This window comes from Oppia nitens, unplaced genomic scaffold, assembly GCF_028296485.1.
Source record: "Oppia nitens isolate AA-2021 unplaced genomic scaffold, nextdenovo-longstitch-racon4-pilon3 scaffold3_pilon_pilon_pilon, whole genome shotgun sequence".
Classification (NCBI taxonomy): Eukaryota; Metazoa; Arthropoda; class Arachnida; order Sarcoptiformes; family Oppiidae; genus Oppia; species Oppia nitens.
In genome coordinates this window covers 9,396,722-9,421,196 of record NW_026533221.1, presented here as the reverse complement: position 1 = coordinate 9,421,196, position 24,475 = coordinate 9,396,722, and the positions used below count along the sequence as shown (strand labels likewise).

The 24,475-nt window shown below is 18.5% G+C and overlaps 2 protein-coding genes across 2 annotated transcripts; both read right to left on the bottom strand.

The window, feature by feature from the left end:
- Window positions 1–3,116: 3,116 nt before the first annotated feature.
- On the bottom strand, window positions 3,117–6,116 carry LOC128958209 (RYamide receptor-like). Its single transcript, XM_054304025.1, has 3 exons — window positions 5,856–6,116; window positions 4,097–4,318; window positions 3,117–3,269 (listed from the first exon to the last, which is right to left on the bottom strand). The coding sequence occupies exons 1-3, from the start codon at window positions 6,114–6,116 to the stop codon at window positions 3,117–3,119; spliced, it is 636 nt and encodes a 211-aa protein (XP_054160000.1).
- A 712-nt stretch (window positions 6,117–6,828) lies between these two features.
- LOC128958208 (tachykinin-like peptides receptor 99D) lies at window positions 6,829–19,974 on the bottom strand. Its single transcript, XM_054304024.1, has 3 exons — window positions 19,520–19,974; window positions 6,902–6,912; window positions 6,829–6,839 (listed from the first exon to the last, which is right to left on the bottom strand). The coding sequence occupies exons 1-3, from the start codon at window positions 19,972–19,974 to the stop codon at window positions 6,829–6,831; spliced, it is 477 nt and encodes a 158-aa protein (XP_054159999.1).
- Window positions 19,975–24,475: the final 4,501 nt, after the last annotated feature.

Below are 24,475 nucleotides of genomic sequence, written 5' to 3'. Positions count from 1 at the left end.
TTAATTTGTATGTTTTTTTAGACTAATAAATGTACTGTTTTGACATTTTTATATTATAAATATACACTATACATTAAATATTAACATAAAACAGTAACGTATATACTAAAGAAATATAGAAGTATATAATAAATATTAATAATTTGATATTTATATATTCATTAAAAATTTAAAAACCAAATGTATTGAATTTATAATAATTATAAAATCTTTAATATAATAATAAATATTTTAAACATTATTTTTATTGATAAATTCTATATAACTATATTATTTCCCATTAAGATTTAAGTATAATTCAGTATAAATTAAGGTAAATTTAATTTAATTAATATTGTAATAATATAGGTCGTTATATTTATAAAAATATATATAAAATAAATTATATTAATTTTTATTAATTAAAATCGTATACAGTATTAAAAAAATCTATTATTAAATCGTTTATTTCAACAGTGCAGACATCGTTTGGCAAATAATAAAAATAATATTATATTTACACAAAAACTTAATGTTATTTTATTTATAAATCTAGACATTAGAGGTCATTACTCTTTATCTCTTTCTCTCTCTCTCTCTCTCTCTCTCTCTCTCTCTCTCTCTCTCTCTCTCTCTTTCTCTCTCTTTCTGTCTTAAAATAAAATTTATTATAATATTTATTTGAAAAATCCCTTAATTTATTTAATTTATAGATTCTAAGAAATATAACAGTTGTAATTTATAAGTTTTGATAAAAGTAAAATTGTATTTTATACAAAACACTTTTTTTTTATAAATGTGTTATATTTATTTGGGAACAATTTATTGATCAAATTATGGTATTAACAATAATGCAATTTACAATAAAATAAAAAAATAATAATTTTTAACACCCTCTACGCTAACTGTTAAGCAATAAATCACATTTAAAATATCATTCAATTTATCAGATAATAGCAAAATAATTTGTGAGTGAGTGAGTGAGAGAGAGAGAGAGAGAGAGAGAGAGAGAGAGAGAGAGAGAGAGAGAMAGAGAGAGAGACTAAGAGAGAGAGAGAGAGAGAGAGAGAGAGAGAGAAAGAAAAAGAMAAAGAYAGAGAGAGAGAGAGAGAGAGAGAGACTAAGAGATAAAAATTATATAATAGTATACTTTTTCTTTATTTTTAAAATAAAATTTCATTTTTTTCAAAATCAATTTAATGTGTAATTTACTGTTTCTTACGTATGGTTGGGATAAATTATTTTGCAAAATTTCTGACAAATATTTTTCCAAAAGTGTAATAATTGTAAATTTTTTAATTTTAAATCTAATTTAATTATATTATTGCTTTTTTTATATAAATTAAAAATACAATAAACAATATTCAATGGATGACATTCATGTGGAATTATTTTTGTAAGCAAATAATTTTAAGTATTTACTATTAAAATCATATTTTTTCAATAAAAATTATTGTCTATTAAATAAAATCAAGTTTGTCTAAAATCTATGAGAATTATATATATAAATCAATAATCCGTTTAATTGAATGAAATTTGTAGTAATATTATTTGAAAAGCCATTCATCTGCTAAATAACGATTCAAATGGATATTGAGTTTAGATATGATTACAGACTTTTTAAGACTCATCGATGTTATCACTATTTTTATCGCTATATGTAATGCTATTTTTGAAAACTTTAATAAATTGATTAAATTTAAGCTTTTGTTTTTTAAACTATCAAATATATATTTTACATTATATTGTATATTACTCTTTATAATTTGAATTTTTTTAATCCATTATTTATCTTACCTTTTAGAAAATTGAAAATAAATATACATATAATTACTTTTTTAATGAATATATCAAATATTTTATATAATAATAATAATAGTACTGTAATACTATATGACTCAGTATAAACAAAATATTAACATAAACTTATTCAAGTAAAATATAATTATTCAAATTTTATTATTCAAAAATGTATATAAAGTTTGAATAAATATAATCATTAAATGTAATAACAAAAAAAAATAATTTGTATTAAATTTTATAAATAAACAAAATATTAGTTAAATTTTTACAGATAATAAACATTATTTTAATTACTTTTGTGTAGGCAAGATATTTTATATCAATATGACATATTTTAATTATAATTACAATTTTTAAAAATAAATATCAAAACTTAAAAATATATTTGATTTTAATAAATATTAAATAAATGTCTTTTGTTGGTATATTGTATAATAATAAACATAACAATACATGTAATAACAAGTGTCATAATATAGTGCAGGTTGTAATAAATAATATAACAATTATTTTTCTAGACTAATATATTTAGTAATATATTATATACCAGTTAACAGTAATTTATATTATATAATAAAATATTATTATATGATTATTATAATAGTATTTTTTATTGTTGTTATAATTTGACATAATTTAATAAGTTTCAATAGATATTTCATAATAATGACAAGTAGTATAATCATTAAATATTTTTAATATAAAATATTACATAACATTACATATTATTTAAATACTGTAAATATAGTTTTGTAATTTCTGAACACAACGATAGATAAATTTTATAATTTACAATTAACATTAGTTTAATTCATTTATATTACATTATCATAAAATATAAAATTGATAAACAAAACATAATTAAATATTATACATATGTAAATGTAATATATTTTTAATTTATGTATATTATATTTAGTTAATACATATAATTTATATGTTTATTTAGATAAATTAAAGAGAAAATAAACAATTGACACTGACACTTTATTTTTATATAAATGTCCATCGTACAAAAATAAAAACCATTTATAACATACAATATAATCACATAAAATATAAACTGATATAGTTTCAAAACAATTTTGTTGTTTTACACCATTAAGTTTATAATTTAATGTGTTTCACTAAAATGTTTTTTATGTGATATAAAGTGATGATTTTTTTATTATTATTATTTAATGTATTTATTTTAATAAAATATTATACGTTTAAACTGTTTTTACTTTTTTTCAGTGTGTATGTGTATTTAAGGAGCACTGGTATGTTTTGGTCTATAATATAATTTGAGGTATATATACGGTATATATATATATATAATATTAATATATGATTTAAAGTACAGAATTATTGATAGAGAACTGTGTTTTAGTTGTCGAAGGAGTTCCAGTTCGCGCCCTAAACTCGAACGAAGATCTTCGTTGAACTGGTTTTTCGTAACACGATTTCGGTAAACGTTTGTCTAAAATGGACCGCAAATCCGCTACCTTTTTAAATAAATAGTTTAAATAAATAAATAAAATACAAATATTTTTAGTATTATTATTATTAACTCTCTAAATAATTTATAACTTAAAATAAACAATTTTATTTTTTTGAGGAAAAATACTGAATACTCTACATAAATAACTTGAATGGAAAAAACTTCAAAATTAATTTATTTAAATAATATATTTCATTCATTTAATAAATAATTTTAAAAGCAACTTAAATTATACATTTTGATTGTAAAAATATGTAAACAATAATATAATTATTTTAAGTTAAGATAAATTAGTATTAATAATCTGATTCAATATTAAGCTGATTATAAGACTAATTTTATTATTGTATGATATATTTAAAATTTAAGCAATAAATTAATTTTTATGAAACTATTTCAATTTTTAAACTGATTATCTGTAAACTATTTATCTTGTATTAATATACATAAATTATAGTCTAGTATATTAGTACAGTATATACTGTATTTATTATATTTGGTAAGTCAAAAATATTAATATTTTCCACAATTAGTAATATATATCTCATTAAAGAAAGAAAGAAAGAAAGAGAGAGAGAGAGAGAGAGAGAGAGAGAGAGAGAGAGAGAGAGATTTTATGCGTAAAGTTTTTAATATTTTTCTTATCTTATAATTTAATATAAAACACTATAGTGTATTAACAATACATTAAAATAATAAATTTTTAAAATTATTTCAGTATTGACTGTAATTTACAAAAAGCATAAGAATGTAATTTTACGCTAATATTGTTTTTTCAGACAATTTAATATTAGGAGATTTTGACACAAAAAAAATTGTGATAATACTTACACTAAAATTGTTACTCATATAACAATAGATGAATGGATTGAGGAATGTGTGAAACTGTGACAATAGATGTGATGCAAAAAACAGTCCATAAAATAGATATTCATGTAGTTTACTGGTGGGGTTACGCAAGTCCTGGAAGATCCAGATTACCAGATTGTAGATTTGTAGGGGTGCCCAACATATTAGAAATACAGTTACCAGAGTGACCAACATTTTAATAACCTAATCGTCATTAGAAATAAACAATTTGTTAATAATATAGTACAGATTAAATAATATGTGTATGTGTATGTGTATGTGTATGTGTATGTGTATGTGTATGTGTATGTGTATGTGTATGTGTATGTGTATGTGTATGTGTATGTGTATGTGTATGTGTATGTGTATGTGTATGTGTATGTGTATGTGTATGTGTATGTGTATGTGTATGTGTATGTGTATGTGTATGTGTATGTGTATGTGTATGTGTATGTGTATGTGTATGTGTATGTGTATGTGTATGTGTATGTGTATGTGTATGTGTATGTGTATGTGTATGTGTATGTGTGTCCATGTAAATAGAATTTAATTAAATTTAATTTAACAAAATAAATGTATAGTATTTTACTATTAAATTCACTACTATTGAGTATTTAATGAAATGACAACGACTTTTGTTTCATTATATGTTAATTTTGCTAAACATTAAACTTGTTGTTCATTAGGAGAATATTTTTTATTAATTTTATTACTTTATGTGCGATAATATTAAAAAAGATTTTTCTGTTATGTAATTTATGTAACCAAAATTTTTTTTGACTAAAAATAGATTTTCTTTGTGTGTGTTTTTTCAGTCCTATATTTTATTATTATTAATAATAAATATAGAAATAATTATAATATAAAAAATAGTTATTCTGGAAATTACTAAAAAGTGATATAATAGCTACTGTACTGTAATTTACAATATACTTATTTATGTCAAGTAGATAATAATGTTTTAGTTGCTTTAGTGTGTAGAAATATATTAAATATATCATTTTTATATAAAAAATGTTAATAAAATGATAATATTTACTAATTTCTAGGACATTACAGATAAAAAAAATTACATTATATGTTTCAAATAAAAGCAAAACAATTACAATATTACTTTCATAATATTATATACAAGTCTCATTGGATAACAAACATAGCTATTACTAATACAGTATGATATCTTATATAAAATAAAGTTATATAAAATTAATAATTCATTAATTTTAAATATAAAAATTCTATACAATTATTATTATAATAACAAAATCCATATAAAAAATTGTATGACATTTATTGATTGACACTTTAATATCATTATTATTATTATTTTAGAGTTTTATATAATACTTTATGTAATATCTGTTACTTAAAATATTATTTTTTACATACAGTATAAAAAACTAATTTTTACTAAAATAATATTTTTATAGTATGTCAGATATTAATTACAACAACAAAATATTTTACAGAAACATATATCAACAAATATGTTTTATAAATTAATTATTAACATGCACAAATTTCTAATTAAATATATATTTATTACATAATATATTTTACGTTAAACTTTTTATATAAATTGAAATGTCGTAATTTATTATTAATAAAATTTAAGAAACTTATTAATAAATAATTTGATAAAATATATATGTTATGTAATTTTAATAAAATAATAATAATGTTGCAAATTGTAATATATATATATATAATTTGTTTAGCAGATGTTTGAATGGACAGTTACCTTAATTTTGATGCGTTGTTGTGCCCGATCCCGGTTGGTATGTGCCTCACCCGGCTGTATGTGCCGAAAAGTTTTAACACCGATCGAGCCGTAGAGGAATGTCAATGCAATAAACGGTACGATAAATGTGACGACAAATAGTACGCCCGAATAGATCATACTACTCAACTGGCCCTCCCATTCCTCACGACAGTCATAGTAGAGTTGGCCATCGATAAGATCAGTGAACGGTACAGTTCGGGCCACAAATAGTAGGGGCATTGATATTACCAGAGATAGAGACCATATGAAAAATAATATATAATACGTGTGCGATTCACACCACCAACAATATTTCAATGGATACACGATTGCCATATATCTTGATAAATATATTTTCATGTGTATTATTATAATAGCATTCAATAGAAATAATTTTTAAAACATATTATTAATGTATTATTGTTATTATTAAACATTAAATCATATTATTAATGATTTTTTAAAAATTATTTTTATAAACTAATAAAACTGTATATTATATACTGTAAAGAATATAGTTTAAAAGACTTGCATTATAATAATTATTCTATATACATATTATAATTTAATTAATTATAACTATCTCTAAAAATAAATACATACAATTCAATTAAGAGAGAGGGAGAGAGAGAGAGAGAGAAAGAAAGAAAAAGTTTAACTTAAATTTAAACAAAACATTAAGATATGTTTATAATATGTGGACAAAAATCAATTGTTCATTTATCTCATCTAAAATTTACATAATGAATAAAATTGTCATAAATAAACACAAATACTTTATATACACATAATGTGTGGGTTAGAGTAATAAATTAAATAAATATTATATTTAGTACTAAAATACATTGTAAAGTATTGATTATATGATAATATAGATGATTGTACTGTTATCTAACAATATATATATATATATCTGTATATATATATACTGTTTATATTGAAAATTGTTGATTTACTGCGACTCTATTTATTTATAACTTATATAACATAGATTTATAATATACAATTTATTTATACATAAATACCCTTGGGTGATCTATATTATTTAACACAATTTATGTCATAAATAATATAAAATTGTTTAATTATTATACAATCAATGGATAATATTTATAAAAACATATAGTAATATTAATGAATGCATTAATATATCATAAATAAAATTAAATGTTTATTTTTGAAAAAATTAATATAATAAATTTAATTTATTAAATATTTTTAATTTAAAATTTGATTAAAACTTTTATATATATTAATTGTAGTTAAAATAAATAGTTAATTATATAATATTAATTATATAATTTAACATTAAATAGTTTTTTAATGTAGTGAATAATTTTATTTTTTAAAAACATTAAGTGTTAAGTATATAGTCATTAAAACAGTAAATGACAATCAATAGTGTGTTTCAAAATGTCATAGCAGTAGACAATATTAGTTAAATTATAAAATATATAATTAAATGAACAGCTAATCTAATTGTGTGGTTATCTAATGACAACTGTTTTTAATTATAACCGTTAAAGTATTGTTATAATCATTTTGATAATACTGTCAGAAATGTATAATTAAAATAATTTTTTATAATTGCATTTATGCAATCAAATAAACCTATTACGACCTATCTATGTAAAAAACAATTAAATTATATGAATTATAAAAATGCAAAAAACAACAAATTTAATTTATAAAAACCATATAAAAATATAGGAATAGTTAATAAACAAATATTATTTTTATCGATTAATTCTATATAATGTTAATAATTTTATTAATAAAAACAGTGTGAGTATATTTGTTTATTATTAATAACTTAATAATTATATCACACATAGTGTTGGCAAAAAAGAGAAATTTATAAAATAATAGAGAAATTTCTAGAAAGTTTCTAAAAGAAATTTCTATTTATGGGATCCCCATGGTTAATTTTGTTTTGTCGACATTTGTTATCTTTAACATTGTTTTTATAAGTAATATTTAAATATTATTATTAGTATTTTAATTATTAATTAAAGTAAAAAATTAATTTATTTAATTATATTAAACTATGTTATAATAAAATGGTGAATAAAATTTTACAAAACTGTTTATTATTAAATAATTATAATTATTTATATAGGTATCCCATTTGTATAATAGTATTATACAGTAATCTACATTATATAGTATAATATTATATATACTGTATAGTAGTATGTCTCATTAATATATTTATAGTTTTATAATATCTATAGATATGGGGATCCCATAGTATAAAAAAAGTTAAATTTCTATAGAAATTTATTACTGAGAAACTTTCTCAGGGAAATTTATTAGAAACTTTCTATTTGCCCATCTCTAATCACACATATTCATAGCTATAATTAGGCGATTAGTAAAATAAATAGACAAAAAATACATTATATGCTTATGTCTGTTCAAACAAGATATTAGTAAACGTATAATTATTTTTGTTTTTAATTATCCTAAATTAATACGATTTTAATATTAATAATATTAATTTTAAGTGTAAGTTTGTATAAAAGGTTCAAAAATATTTTGATTAAAAAATACTAATATTGATTGTATTGAAACTATATTAAAACTAATATAATATTAATATATTTATTAAATATTACAACTAAAATGTTTACTATTAAAATATAAAAAACTACAGTAATTTACAATATTTTTATATAATTAGAAAATGATTTCAAATCTTATAAATAAAATTATTTATGCTTTTTTAGTTTTGCAAATATTTAACGTAAAATTAATTTTAAAACAATTTTTAATGCTATTAATATTTTTGATATTTTTAATAATAAATCTTGAATTTTTTAAAAATAATTTTTAATTTACACTTAATTTTTCAAAGGTATTAAATATGAAAATATTTTTTCATACAAAAATTAATCCATTATTTTAAAATAGACGTTTAATAAAAAAAATAATATATAATGTAAATTGTTTTTGAGTTGCATATAAAATATTCTAGTAATCAATTTGTTTAATACAAAAAATATAAATATTAAATTAAAAATTGATTGATTGCAAAATATATTATTAATTTTTAATAAAATATAGTAGTGTACAGTATTTTAATAATATTTAGTACCTATATTACTAAAAACAATTTTTGACAAATATTTTCATAAATAATTATAAACTAAATTAATTTTACAATTTCATTCTTGTTTTAACATTTTAATTTTGCTAAAATTAATATTAACACTTGCTTTAAAAATGATTTTGTTATTTTAATTTATGCTTAAAATATTTTATATATTTTTAATTAAAACTTTATTAATCATATTTAATAAGATTAACAATAAATATTATTTATTTGTTAGAATACAATGTATTTAATTACAGTAAAACAGTAAATTTATCTTACTTTTGAAACAATATTCTCTCTCTCTCTCTCTCTCTCTCTCTCTCTCTCTCTCTCTCTCTCTCTCTCTCTCTCTCTCTCTCTGGCATTCAAACTATTTAACGCTTGGCTTTGGGGCAATAGTATAGTTACTATACTATACTATAGTGCGACAAATATTGACAATATTTTGTTTTAATATTTACATAAAAAAATTACTTTTTATTAAGATTACTGTTTTTTCGTAAATGACTCAATAATATTAGAGATGTTTTAATTAAAAAAGTATTAAATTATAAGTTATTGGCATAAATTGTTATATACAATATTTATATAAAACATGTATAATTAAAATCTTCTATGTTATTTATTTAATTTCTATAAATTAATAATAAAAGTTGATTTATATTATAAATAACAATTTTTGAAGAAAAACTTTGAAAAATAATTCAATTACATTAATTAATATTTTGTATATTATTGTTAACCCTGAATAGTTTTGTTATTGAATGAAATATTTTTCAATAAGATTTCTATTAAAACGTACAGTACTTTTCTCATCTAATCTTTGATTAAATTAATCACTTATTTGATCGCCAATTCTCTGTTTGTAATATGAAATACGCTTTCTATAAATATAAATCAATTTATCTATAAAATTGTATACAGTATTGCATATTAGTTAACTTTAGTATAGAATTTTTATATATATATATAATTGTAATCAAGTTGTTATTATTGAAAATGTTTATAACACAGCATATTGTAGTTATAAATTAGGAAAACTTTTAATTATATTAAATATTACTTACAGATGATTAGTCTACTATACAAAACTACTTATACATTATAGACAATTTTAAATGGCTTCAAATAATTGATTTAATACAGTTAGTATTATAGTTACTGTTACTGTATAAAACAAAAGTAATACTATATAAATTGTTATGCGTTTACTTATATTATTACTAATATATATTTAATCGGAAATTGATTTCGATGGCTATATTTATATTTTCATTTATACTGTATATACTATACACTGTATATTTTATTTTTGTTATGAAATTTAGTTAATGTTTGCCAATGTGTCGGGAAATAAATAAATAACTAAATAAAAATAATACCCTTAGTTAATAAAATGGTTTTTATAACAAACAAAAACTAAAATATCATTTACAATAGTTTATATAAATTACAAGAGTGACCAAAAAACAAGTTTGAGTCTAGACTTAAATCCCTGTAATTGATCAGTTGATGTCCAAATCAATAAAATTGGTTTAAATAATTTATAATATTGTATTGAAAAATACAAATACAATAAAAAAATAATAAATCAGTTTGATTTATTATACCATTTAAATTATAATATTTAAAATATATCCGAAATTTATATATATATATATTAAAAAAACTTTAACAAAAATACAATGATTGCTATTTAATATTTTACTATTACTTATACAGTAAAAATATATTAATACAGTACTGTAGATAATTAATATAAAGTACAGTATATTTACTATGTAGTTACAGTATAATAAATTTTATATACTTCACAATTAATTTTCAGAGAGTCTTAAACAGCGGCGGCGGCGGCGATGGTATTAATTTCAATTATCTGGTCAACAATACGTTCAATTTAAAAGTGACCAAGGGCAATGTTGTAGATAATTTTATACTAGTTAAAATTGTAATTGGTCATTTTTTAATTAATTGTATTATATGCCAGATAATATACAGAATTTAAAATGTTTAAAAAATTTATAAATTATAGTCGACTGCAATTATCTAGGAAATCATACAATTAATTAATAAAAATGACCAATTACAATTTTATCCAGTATAAAATTATCTACAACATTGCCCTTGGTCACTTTTAAATTTAACGTATTGTTGACCAGAAAATTGAAATTAATACCATCGCCGCCGCCGCTGTTTAAGATTCTGTCATGAATTTTTTATATTAATTTTTTATATAATCTTTTAGCTAATACTCTATAATGTTATTTCACACAATTTACATAGATATTAAATTTTGTAATTTTATTTGTTGGCTAGTATTTATATTAATTAAAAATAAATTTGACATTTAACATTTTGCCAAAATATATTCAAATATTTGTACTATTTTGTTAAATTTTAAGTAATTCATTATTTTTGAGAAAAATAATTATAAATTACATATTTTACATTAAATTGATGTTATTATTTTCTAAATATTTATTTTGTATAATTAAAAAAATATTTATTAAATATTTCAAATTTATTTAAACTACTATATCCACAAATTTGAATTTAAAGTTTATATACAAAATTAGTTTACACCACTAATATATAATTGTTTTATCATTACTATTTAAAAAATAACCTAATTGAGTTTATGCCTTAATGATAATAAGCAATATTGCAAAATATATTGACAATATATTTAGTTAGATAATTATCTATTAATATGTACAAACATAAACATGTTGATTGTTTATATATCAGATTTTTTTCCAAACTGATTATAAAAATAATTTTGTTTTTTAACTGAGGAATTAAAATTTAATGGACTATTTATTATCATTAGTTATTTTATAGCTCATAGATTTACAAATATTATTTATATATAAATATCAATAGTATAATACAGTATAGTAAATATACAGTAGTAGTAGTAATAGTTTATAATAACGTCTTGTGTAAGATTAATACTAAGTGATTAAGACATTAAAGATATATATATTATATATTAGTTATTGGATGTGATATGTGGTCTTATCTTTGGGTTGTAAACACAAACACAATAATCAAATGAATTGGTCGCTGAAAATAAAACAAATTTCTAGTGAAATCTATTTGTACGACACTTACTGTTATTAATCAATTAGCAAACTATAATACTTTCTATATTATAATAAATTTTATACATTATATCGATATATACAGTTTTTAGTATAATTTGATATAATGTACAGAATTTTGTATTATTATTTATTTTTTGTAAAATCATGTGCTTTGCTATTATGGTAAATGTATTTTTAATACATTAAATAGTAAATGATATCAATTTAATTTGTCGCTGTTTTTAATTTATATTTTGAAAAGAAACAAATTTTGTTTACCAGCCATGCATTAACTCTCTCTCTCTCTCTCTCTCTCTCTCTCTCTCTCTCTCTCTCTCATTATGTTTATCTCTACTAAACTTTCACTTAATCACTAACACATTAATGTATTTGTATTTTTAGTTAGACTAACCAACTATACTACTTGACACCCATTATAATATAAAATATTATATAATAGTAGTAATGTGTAATACTAAATTTGATTTCATAATAATATTTATAATTAATACATTTATTAATTAAAATAACATTATATTTAGTAAATATATCAAATAATTAAAAAAAATTATCAAAATTCAATAGTTAGACTTAACTTAATTTAATAATAATTTTTTTTAATTACTTAAAATAATAAATGTTATGCATATCAACTCAAATCTTAGCATATAATTGTCATGAGCTATAACTTATAATAAAACAAAACTTGATTTTTTATTTTTGATATTTTAATATTTAAAATTCAAGTATAGTACTTGAAGTTGGTTAGCCTATTTATAGTATTGTATTACCAAATTGTAAGATTATATAAAGTAAAAATCCAAGTAATAAATATTTACTGATTTATTAATTTAATTTAAACATTTTAGATTTCTACAAAAAAATTAATTAAATTTCTGTATTTTATCTCAATATTTATATTTTTAATAAATATTTGTATTAATGTATTGAAATAGTAAAAATGTAAATAAAAAAATTATTCATTGATTAAAAATATTAAATTTTTCCATTAAGTAATAATAAATTTCATTAAAAAAGTTTAATAAATAAATACTTTTAATGAAATTTTTTTATATATACAGTAGATTAGTAAATTGCTTTATACTAAATATACTATACTTGTTAATTGGATAATCTCATATAATATATATATATATATATATATTGATATAATAAATTTATCAACTATTTTTTATAAATTTATAAACACATAAAAATAAAAATTTCATTTTAAACATATGTAATGAACTGTATATTTTAAAATGAAAATAAATAATATTAATTTGTAACTCAGTAGTAAAAATCAGATAATAATAATAAAAAATTAAATAACAATTTAATTCTATGCAAATAGTAATAAAAATATTTATATATTCAATAAATTAATATTATTATAATTTTGTATTTGTTGCTATAGTGTATTGAAGTTATTCAATGAAATATTTTTAATTACAAATACTGTACAATTTATAAATAAATATTTTACAATTAATTAAAACTTGAAAATAAATTTTATTTTATTGTCAAAAGTTGTTCTATTTTTAAAATTTATATCTAATATTTTTTAGGCAATTTCTACAATATTTTAAATAAAAACTAAATGATATATTCTTTGTTTTTAATGAACATTTATGCCTAAAAACTAATACATTTATATTGTTATATTGTAGTATATTTAATAAGATTCAAACTTTTAAAATATATATAATTAATAATTTTATGATTTATCTAATTTCATATATATATATATATATATATATATATATATATATATATATATATTCAAACAATTATTTTGTATGATCAATGATAACTATAATAATAATAATGTTAAAAATATATTTCAACATTTATTTTTAAAAGTAAAAAATAATCGATAAAAGAACTTTTTTAAGGAGAACTTTAAGATTTTATGAGTTATAGTTTTAATATTATTTTGATAAAATGCAAATTATTAACATACTATTGATTTTTAGTCAACTACTAGTACTACTGATACTATGATACTAGTAAATTATTACAGTATTTTAATAATAATAATAATAATAGCATTGAATTTGAATTTTGTTTATTCAATTTGTATTTCAGTAATTTTAAAAATACAGACTAGTTATGATTTAATATTAATATCTAAGCAAAATATTAAGCACCTAAATATAAGTTAATTGTATTGATATAAAATTAAACCAAGCAAAATAATTTAAACTTATTATTAAAAATATTTTTACTATAATCTAAATATGCATGAATAATTGTAAATATTTTGTTTGTATATCTATTGTATTATATACATATATTTTATAAAAATTTTATATTTAGATTCCAAACAATAATTACATTTCTATTTTATTTAATTTTATAAACTTTTTTATATAATTTTAAAGTAGCTTTTATCATAAAAAACATTGACTTTTAAAGCATAAGTTAGAAAGTATAAAATTATTATAGTTTTTATTTCAAATTGATAGCTAGTATTTTATTTTTATTTTATTAAATTTGTTTATAGAAAAAGGTTGTTTACCAGAAAAAAAAGTTTCATTTCATTAATATTTGATTTTAGTTATATTATTGAAAACATTTTCAGTTAATCTAATGCTGTTGTTTTACTTTATATAAAAAATATTGAGTAATAAAAATTGAGTACAAAACTTTTGTATTTATTATAATAGAAATGTACATTTATCATTCAATAGATAATAACAACTAAATTTATGAATGTGTTATTGATATAGGAAATTATTTTAGTGTATAAAACTAATATAAAATATTATATGTAAATCCCAGTTTACAAGAAAAATATTGGGTGATATATAAACAATAAATTTTATTGAGTTATATATTGTATTATTTTGTAAATGTATTTGTAATAATTTTAATGTCTTATTTTATGTTTTTTATATCATTATTACATTATACTTATACTGCTATAGAAAATAAATGTAATTAAATTATGAAAAATACATTTTGATAGATTTATTCAATTGTTTATACAATTTTGTTATACAACGAAAATTGTATAACAATTTACATTTAAGACTGGATTTTATTTTAAAATTTCAAAATTGAAAACTTTTGAAATATATAAAATTTCACGTTTATATAAATCTATAACTTTAATATCTATATTAAAAAAAAAGTTTTTGAATAAAATTTTCAAATCATAAAATTAACATTTATGTTGAAAAAAATAATTTATTTATTTATATTTATATATCAAGTTACAAAATTTTACATATTCTGAAAAATCTATTTCTAGATAATATGTAAAATATCTAATATTTCATAACTATGTATACATATGTTAATTGAAAATTGATTTCAATTCATAAAAATTATTTGATAAAATATCCACACAAAATAAGCATATTTTCATTTATATTACATTATTTAACGTTAATTATAAATATTTTGTCAATAACGACAAATTCATTTAATATATATAAAAATATTAGAATATATTTAAGTATTTTTTTTGTTTTAATTTGATAATAATAATATATTTAATGTGACACAATTTTTTAATAGTTTTAATAACAAATTTAAACTTTTAAAACAATAATAATTTTTATAGAAATTTTTATTTAGTTTAAAATATTAACTAAACACAAAAAAATAAATTATTGAGTGAACCTTAATAAAAGTAAAATTCTCTTAAATAAGCAAGTACAATTGATTAACTAATTGCTACTAGTAATTTTTAAATCATAAAATAGTATATTGATAACATTGTAACATATCTATTAAAATTTTATTATTAATTATTTTTAATATTAGTATATAATATATAGATTTTATTTGTTGATTTATATGGATACTGTTAATAAAAATATTTTTTTTAAATTTTATTATTAATTAAATTACAATAACATTAATTGTTTGTTTAATTAAATTTATTTTATTTATTGTTTATAGAATTTAGAGTTTTATTATTTTTTATAATTCTGTAATTTCTATTTAAATATTTTTATACAATAAAGATAGTAACAAACATCAACAATAATATAATAAATAACTAAACTTGAATAACAATTTTAATAACAAAAATGTGTGGTATTTGTGTTTACTATTTAAAATTATTAAATATTTTATATATTTTAAATGAAAAGTTTGCTTCAAAACTATATTTACTGTATTTATCTGTAATAACTATTATTATCAGTTAATATTGATTATAATAATTTAGCGTTTCAACAACAAAATAATCTTTTATTTATACATATATAATAAATTTTATTATTATAAGAGTCATCAGTTAAAATTTAATATTTATGAAATCACTAAAATATTCAATAATATAATAATAATACTATAAATAATATTATTAAATGCCAATATTAATCATATTAATAGTAATAATTATATGTTAATAAATTAAATAATCATATTTATTTATATAATATAGTACACCACAAATATAATCTATATAATTATTTGTAACAAGTGTACTAAAATATTATCTAGTATAATTACAACATAAAATTGTATGTATGATATTTTCAATAAATTATATCTAAAACAATATTGTTGATATCTGTTTTGTATTTTTTTGTATATCATAAATAGTCTCAATTGATGTTAATATCCCATATTATATCATATTACTGTATAATCTAATAGCTAATCATATGTTATGCACAGTATTATAGTATAATATAATTCATTGTATGAATGAATTATGGATTCTTAATGTTAATTATGTCATTCGAGACTCTTTATAAATATATGTTTTATATATCAATAATAAATATTTATGTTTTATGAGAACATAAACAATATATAAATTAGTTTTGTCTTATTTATGAATATATATAATCTAAGAAAATACTTATTTTTATAATAAATAATATTTATAAATCACATCTAAGATATTAAAATTATTATTTTTATTTAAATAAACAAATTTCAATTTGATTGTTTAAAATATAATTTATTCTCATATAAAGATCAAATATACAGTAAATAAAAGTAAATTTTTTTTGATAAAAAAATTAACAATAAGAAAATTTTTAATTTCTATTATCAATATTAGTACAATTTAATAAAATTTAAATATGTAGGTGTAAATTAAAATTGTATGCAAATGTCATTGTTAATCACTAAAATTACAATAAATAATATATTATATGTTGATTTAATCTAATTTACTTTTTAAATGTTTTAAATCATTAGAAGTTTGTACACAAAAATTTGATAATTCATTACAAATCTAAATGTTCAAAAAATTATAAATATATATATATATAAGTCAATGCTAAAATTAATTAATTAACAAAATTTAATAACAATAATAATATTTGTATGAATATAATTTATATATAGCATAATGATAGATATTTATTTATTTTAATTATTAATTCTTGTTAAATAATGATTAGTTTTTAATTATTTATTGCTATATATAAATTATATTCATACAAATATTATTATTGTTATTAAATTTTGATATTTCAAATTGTTAATTTATATAAATTAGTTATAATTAAAATTATTTTTATTTCTGTTGTATGTTTATAAGATTTAAAAAATTATAATATTTATAATCTTTAAATGTAATAAATTGTTTTTAGATAGAAAATAAAATAAAAAACAATTTTAGTTAATTATACAGTTAGAGATAGTCTTTTTTATTTTTTTAAACTCTAAAAACATTTTATAAAATGTATATTTCATTCAATATTTAAAATAAAACATTTATGTTTACATTTCTGACACTATAAATCCAATGTAAAATCAATTGAATTTGAATTATATATACAGTACAGTAGTATTCCGCGAATATACACTTGAATATATGTATATTTGAAATTCAATTATTTATTTATGTGTGTGAGTATGTGTCTATCACTTATATTGTATTAAATATATAAAATGCTATTTTTTTGTCTAAAAAATAAAAAAAATGCATTCAAAAAATTTAAATCTTATGTTAAATAAAGTTTTATTGCTTATTATTTATAAGATTTAAGTATTCTGTGTGATTCAAACTTGTATTTAAATTAACTAATTTAAAATCAATTCAGAAAAAAATCATATTTTACAGAATAATTTTTTTTTGTAGATAATAGGATTTGTATCCCCATTGATAATACATTATTTAAATATAATAAATGATTTTAATGATAACGGGTTTAAAAATAAAATCACAATTTTATAGTTAAATATTAAATAAAAAATTGCAACAAACAAGTGATATATAATATAATTTTAATATAACTATAGTTTTAAGTATATTTTTAAAAATTAGTTGTAAAGATATACTGTAGTATTAATATTTATACTTGAATTTTAAATTTTATCAATAAATTTTACATATTAAAATAAAAATATTTTAATTAATAAATAAATTAAAATGGAAATTTACCAAAACTATTAAAATGAAAAGTAAGTTCAAATAATATTTCATTAAATGTTAAACAAAAGATATGGTAATCGTATTGTTGATAAAAAAAATAATACTGTAATAAAAAGCATTGATTTCCTTTACATTTAATACAATCAAAGATTTAGTATTACTAAATAAACAATTTGAGAAAACATAAAAATTATCATAGAGTTCCCAAACACATAATTTTATTGAGTATATAAAATATTTTTTATTTTATTTATTTCAAAATTTTCAAGTTTGAGATTTATCGGTTAATAAAATTTCAAACTTATGAATAACATGAAATTAATTAATTTTATTTTTAATTATTTTTTAAATAATGTTTTAAATGTTACAATACACTATAATTTTTGATGTAATTTATTAGTCCTAAATAGTAAATATAAATTTAATATATAGTAGTTTTTAACACTGATAAAAAATGTAAAATCCTAATTCTTAAAAAAAATATTTATGCTAATAAATTCTGTTTTTATTACAACCCTACCGAAAAATATTGTATATAAAAAATTATTGATAAAACATTTCAAAATTATTAATATATTTATCATTTAAATAACAAGTTCAAAACTTTTAAATTAATTTGCCTGTTTATGTTTTAGTTAGTAAACTAGTATTAATTATACAATTTAATTATATTAAAATTTAATGCAAATTATAAACATAAAAGTTAATTGTTTGTTTGGCCAGATTAAATTGATTATAATTTGTATTTATCAATTACAAAATTATACCAAAATTAATAATGTTAATCATTAAAATTTTACTGTAAAATGTTTATAGACTAGTAATAAAAGTTTAAGTAATAACTTTATAAATTAAATAAAAACATAATTTAATAATAAAAAAATATAGAAAATATAAAAACTTTTTTAAAACATAAATTTTTATAGCAATTTTATTTTGAAGATTAAATATATTCTAAAAATACATAATCAATAAATATAAATAATAAATTATTTGATACAAACATTTTGTTAGGAATTTATGATATCAGTTATAAATATATAGACTACAGTATAACGTTTTTAATAATAAAAAAAAATATTATATATTATATATTAAGTATCCATACCTTTCGATACCAATGCCGGTCAATGTAAATATGGAGACACACACTGAACAGGTGCTTATGAAATGGGATATCGGACACCAAAAGAGTGGGAACTGCCAGTAGCCGTACATCATATCGGAATAGGCAAATGGCAATGAAAATGCGGCCATTGACATATCGGAAATGGCCAAATTTATCAAATATTTACGCAAATCGGCCGATGACCGCTTTTTCGTAATCAATATGGTCAACGCCAACACGTTGGCCACTATAGCCACCACTGCTGTGCCGATATATAGACCCGTCAAACATGATTGATATGGTTCGGGAATAGCTTCCATATCGCCTAATGTCGCCACTTGAACCGTATGATTACGATTTCGGTAGGTTATGTTACGTGAGCCGACTAACATTGTCTTATTACTGTCTGATTCAGTAATATTGCTTGAATTACCACCGCTGCCGATGAAATCCATAATTTGTTTTATTAATTTTTTTGTAAAACAAACTAATTCAAGAATATTCTGTAATTTTGTAATTCTTATATTATAAATATCACCGTTTTTTTCGCATCAAATTTTTTATTATAACCGCAAAGTTATTATTGTGCGATTGATTTTTAAAATAAACAAAAAATAAATATAAAACATTGTCATTGTATTTAACTTACAGTTCATGACATTGATTATGATTGACAAAAAATACTGTATTTATATATATAGTATATATCATATAACATCAATTCTTTATAAAAGTTTTAAAATATTTTTTTAATATATATTATATATAGTGTAATAACAATTATATTATAAATGAAGTTTTTATTATTTTTGTTATTATTATAATAAGTATGTATTTAAAGTTTATACAATATTTTTGTTTTGTTTTATATAGTGTGACATTTGAGACTCACTCATACACTCACTCTCTTACACAGCACTGGTATGTTATGATTTGAAAGAGAGAGATACAGACAAGGATTTACTGTTTTCTAAGTCCATTGCATCCATCGGTGCATTATATAAGAGAGCACCAGTAGTTGCCTACAACTACTACATACACTACCAATGTATTCAATAACATCTCAATGGGAATGAATTCATAGTCAAGTATCTGCGCGGATACTCCACTATATAGAAAATATATATAATATTCAAGATATAATATGTATAAAATCTAATGTAAATTTATTATTAGTCTATTATTATTCTATATATTGCATATATATTCTATATTATAGAGTCACAGCCATAGTTTAATATAAAGATTCTTGAAAACAGTTTATTTTCATTGATATACAAAGTTTATATACAATATATTTATTTGTATTTTATAAGTTATAAATTATAACAATAAAGCAAAAGTTAATTTATAATTTTTAGAATACAGATTAAAAACAATCAATTATTTGTGTATAATAGTAGAGAAAGTAATATAATAAATAATATATACATAACATAAAAAATAAAATAAGATCTAATTTTTATTTTGTACAGTATTTTATTTAATATTTAAAATTATTATTTTTTATTTTAACTTTGAGATTTGTATGTACTGTACGTCTATATGTACTATATATATATGTACAACAGTATTAGTGTGTGTGTGTGTGTGAGTGAGTGAGTGTGTGTTTTAAATATAAAACACTATAGGCTTAGTTATTATTTATTTATAATAATAATTTTTTTGCAACTTATAGATATAATGCATTTTTGTTTACATTGAAAATCAATATATATATATAAATATTTTTTTCAAAAAATAAAATTTATATTATCAATAAAATTATTGTCCCTTAAATGTATATATTGGTAAAGTGGTAGACAAATAAAATGAACCACTATTTGTTTACTAAATATATTTAGTTCTATTAATTTTTTTTGTATTTTTGTAAATAATGAATTAAATTACATTGAAATAATTTTAAATATTAAATATATATTATTAATAATTATATATTACTTTATTGAATGTAATAGTTAATATAAGATTTATTGTAACAGTAAATTATATAAATATTTATAATAATTTTTTGTTTTCTTCAGATAAATAAAAACCATATTTTTATATAATATTAGCAAATATCTAGTTTAGTTGTCTATAAATTTTTCGTTGCATATCTAAACAGTATTTCATAGTATCTATGTTTAAAACTAAGTGATTGTCCACTAAACGTGTCTTTCAAGTATATTTTATTATTATTTTATGTGACAAAAAATAATTGGATGTATAAAGTGTCAGTTTTTTAATACCTGAGTGAGACTTAGCACCTGTAAGTATTTGCAGTATATTTTGATAAGATTTACTATTTTTTTTTGGTTTCCAAAACATAACTACAGTATAATAATGTCGTATTTTGTAAAGTATACTAAATATAACAAATTTTATTTTAAAATTATTTCTACATTTGTTTCTGTTAATGCAAAATAAGTCATCATATTATTATTTAAAATAAATAAAATATTTTAATTTTATAAAATTTAACAAATTTCTAAATTATTTAAACTATAAATCTAATTTATATTATTGAGTTAGCTTTAAATATTATAGTTTTATGTAATTATTAGGAAAACATTTAATTAAAACATTTAAAATTAAAATGGATTATTGGATTAATATAAATAATACATAATATTAATATGTATTATATATAGAATTTACTGATTAAAGCTTATGAGTATATTTTTATTAAATTATTGATAAACTTCTTATTAAATTATAATAATTTATTTATTAGCATTTCATTGTGTAAAATCTGGTATACATTTAAACTTAATTTTTAGCTTAAATTTAATTAAAATATTTAAAAGTTTAATTCAATTTGCATATCATTGATCTTACAGTATAATCACTGTACACAATGTATGATGTTTACAGTATAATAGTAGTTATTATTTATTTATAAGTTAATTTAAAAATATATGTGAAAATGAAAGTTTTTTTTTGCTGATATTATTAGTGATAATCTTATCGATCATAAGTTACTAATTAGACATTTTATTCTCTATTGCAAAAACAGTGAATGATATTTGCATAAAATATTAAATATGTTTTTTTAAATATATTACACAATCAAAATAGCTGTCATTGTGTTTTTCATATATATAATATTTGTGAATATTATATGTTTAATTAGTGGCTTATAATTAAATTAGATTGACAATAATAATATTAGTATAAAACCTTTAGTTATGTTTTATCTCATAATCATAGATACAATATCAGCAATAATTTTACTAATATTGCAAAATACATCAAAATGTATCTTAAGTTACATTTTTGTTTATGTGAATCACTTGAAATATTGCTGAGAAATTATAATACTGTACTATATTTTCAATATTAATCAATACAACAAAAATTTACATACAAATCAGTAATTATATTTATATTATAAATAAATTTTTTTAGGTTAACAAAAAAAAGTGGCGACAATTTTTTTATTCACAAATGTGTCAAAAAGTTGTTGTGATTAGAGTTGATATTAGATGTGTTTTTTTGTGAGAAAACTTTTAACATGTAATACAATGATTGATGAGATGCAATAACATTTGTAGTCAACAATAAAAATATCATAAATGTTTTGATATTATTTTTAGCAGGGTTGCGCAATGTTTTTTTGGTCTAAGGGGGATCTCAACTGATAATAATATTACAAAGCTGTAAAAACATAATACTAGTTAATTAATAAATATTAGAGAGAAATTTTAGGGTTAAGGGTCAGGTTTTCATTGTTTTTAAGTCATAATATTTTTAATTTCTGATTAAGTCTAGGGGTTAAAACCTCCAAAATCTTGCTCTGTGTGGTAAGTCGATCTTACCCCTTGCTTACCCCCAGATTGCAACTCTGATTTTTATGTACTATAGAATATATAGGATATGTAGGGTATGTACAGTATTATACACTGTATATAAGTATGTATTGTATTTTTTTACATGTATACATGTGTGTGTGTGTGTGTGTGTGTGTGTGTGTGTGTGTGTGTGTGTGTGTGTGTGTGTGTGTGTGTGTGTGTGTGTGTGTTTGTATCATAATTTGAATGGTCATTTGAAAATTTCAATAGAAACGTGTCATATATATTTTATACGTATGATTTTTTAAAGTGATTTTTTTGTTTTATATCCTAGCTGCTTTATTCATGGCATTTTTTTCATGTGCAAAATGCAAGTTAATGTCATTGTAAATTATATAATGATGCATAATATTTTTTTTTGTTTGTAAGCTAATAAACACACATAGATATAAAGTTATGAAAATTTTGTAAAATATTTTTAAAAACAATTTTATTATGTTTTGAAATAAATCCGTTTTGATAATTTACAAGTATTTTACAATCTATTATTTTGTTTTATTTCGTATATTTATTTAACATTTCTTAAATTACATAATATATTTTTAGTTTTATTCTTAAATATATATGTTTATTAAACTAAGTAAACTTTATATAGCAATTAGATTTTTTATGATTATTTTTATTTTAATTTATTTATTAAATTTATTAATTATAATAATTTACATTAAATTTTACAGCAAATAACAAAAGTTTATTACTAAGTTCAATGTTAATAAAAGATTATTTTTATTGTATTATTTACTATTATACTATTTTTCTGTATCAGTAAATCTATTGATAGTTTTTATAAACAACTATATACTGTATAAATTACAATAGATGTTTGTTTGTTAATTAATTTAAATGAATATAAAAAATGTCTATTATAATCAAATAAAGATTTTTCTTATTGTGCAATCATGTAATCTATTTATATATAAAAATATACAGTGTTTTACAAATAACTTGTGTTTTAATAGACACATAACATTCATAAAACTTGACAGTTAGACAATAGGTTGTCTATAGACTATTACATATACTTCATACATACAGAATATTCAGTATCAATTTATTTTTTATACACACTTTTACATTAATATGAGTTTGTCATATAACCATCCAAAAGCCATCAAAACAATAT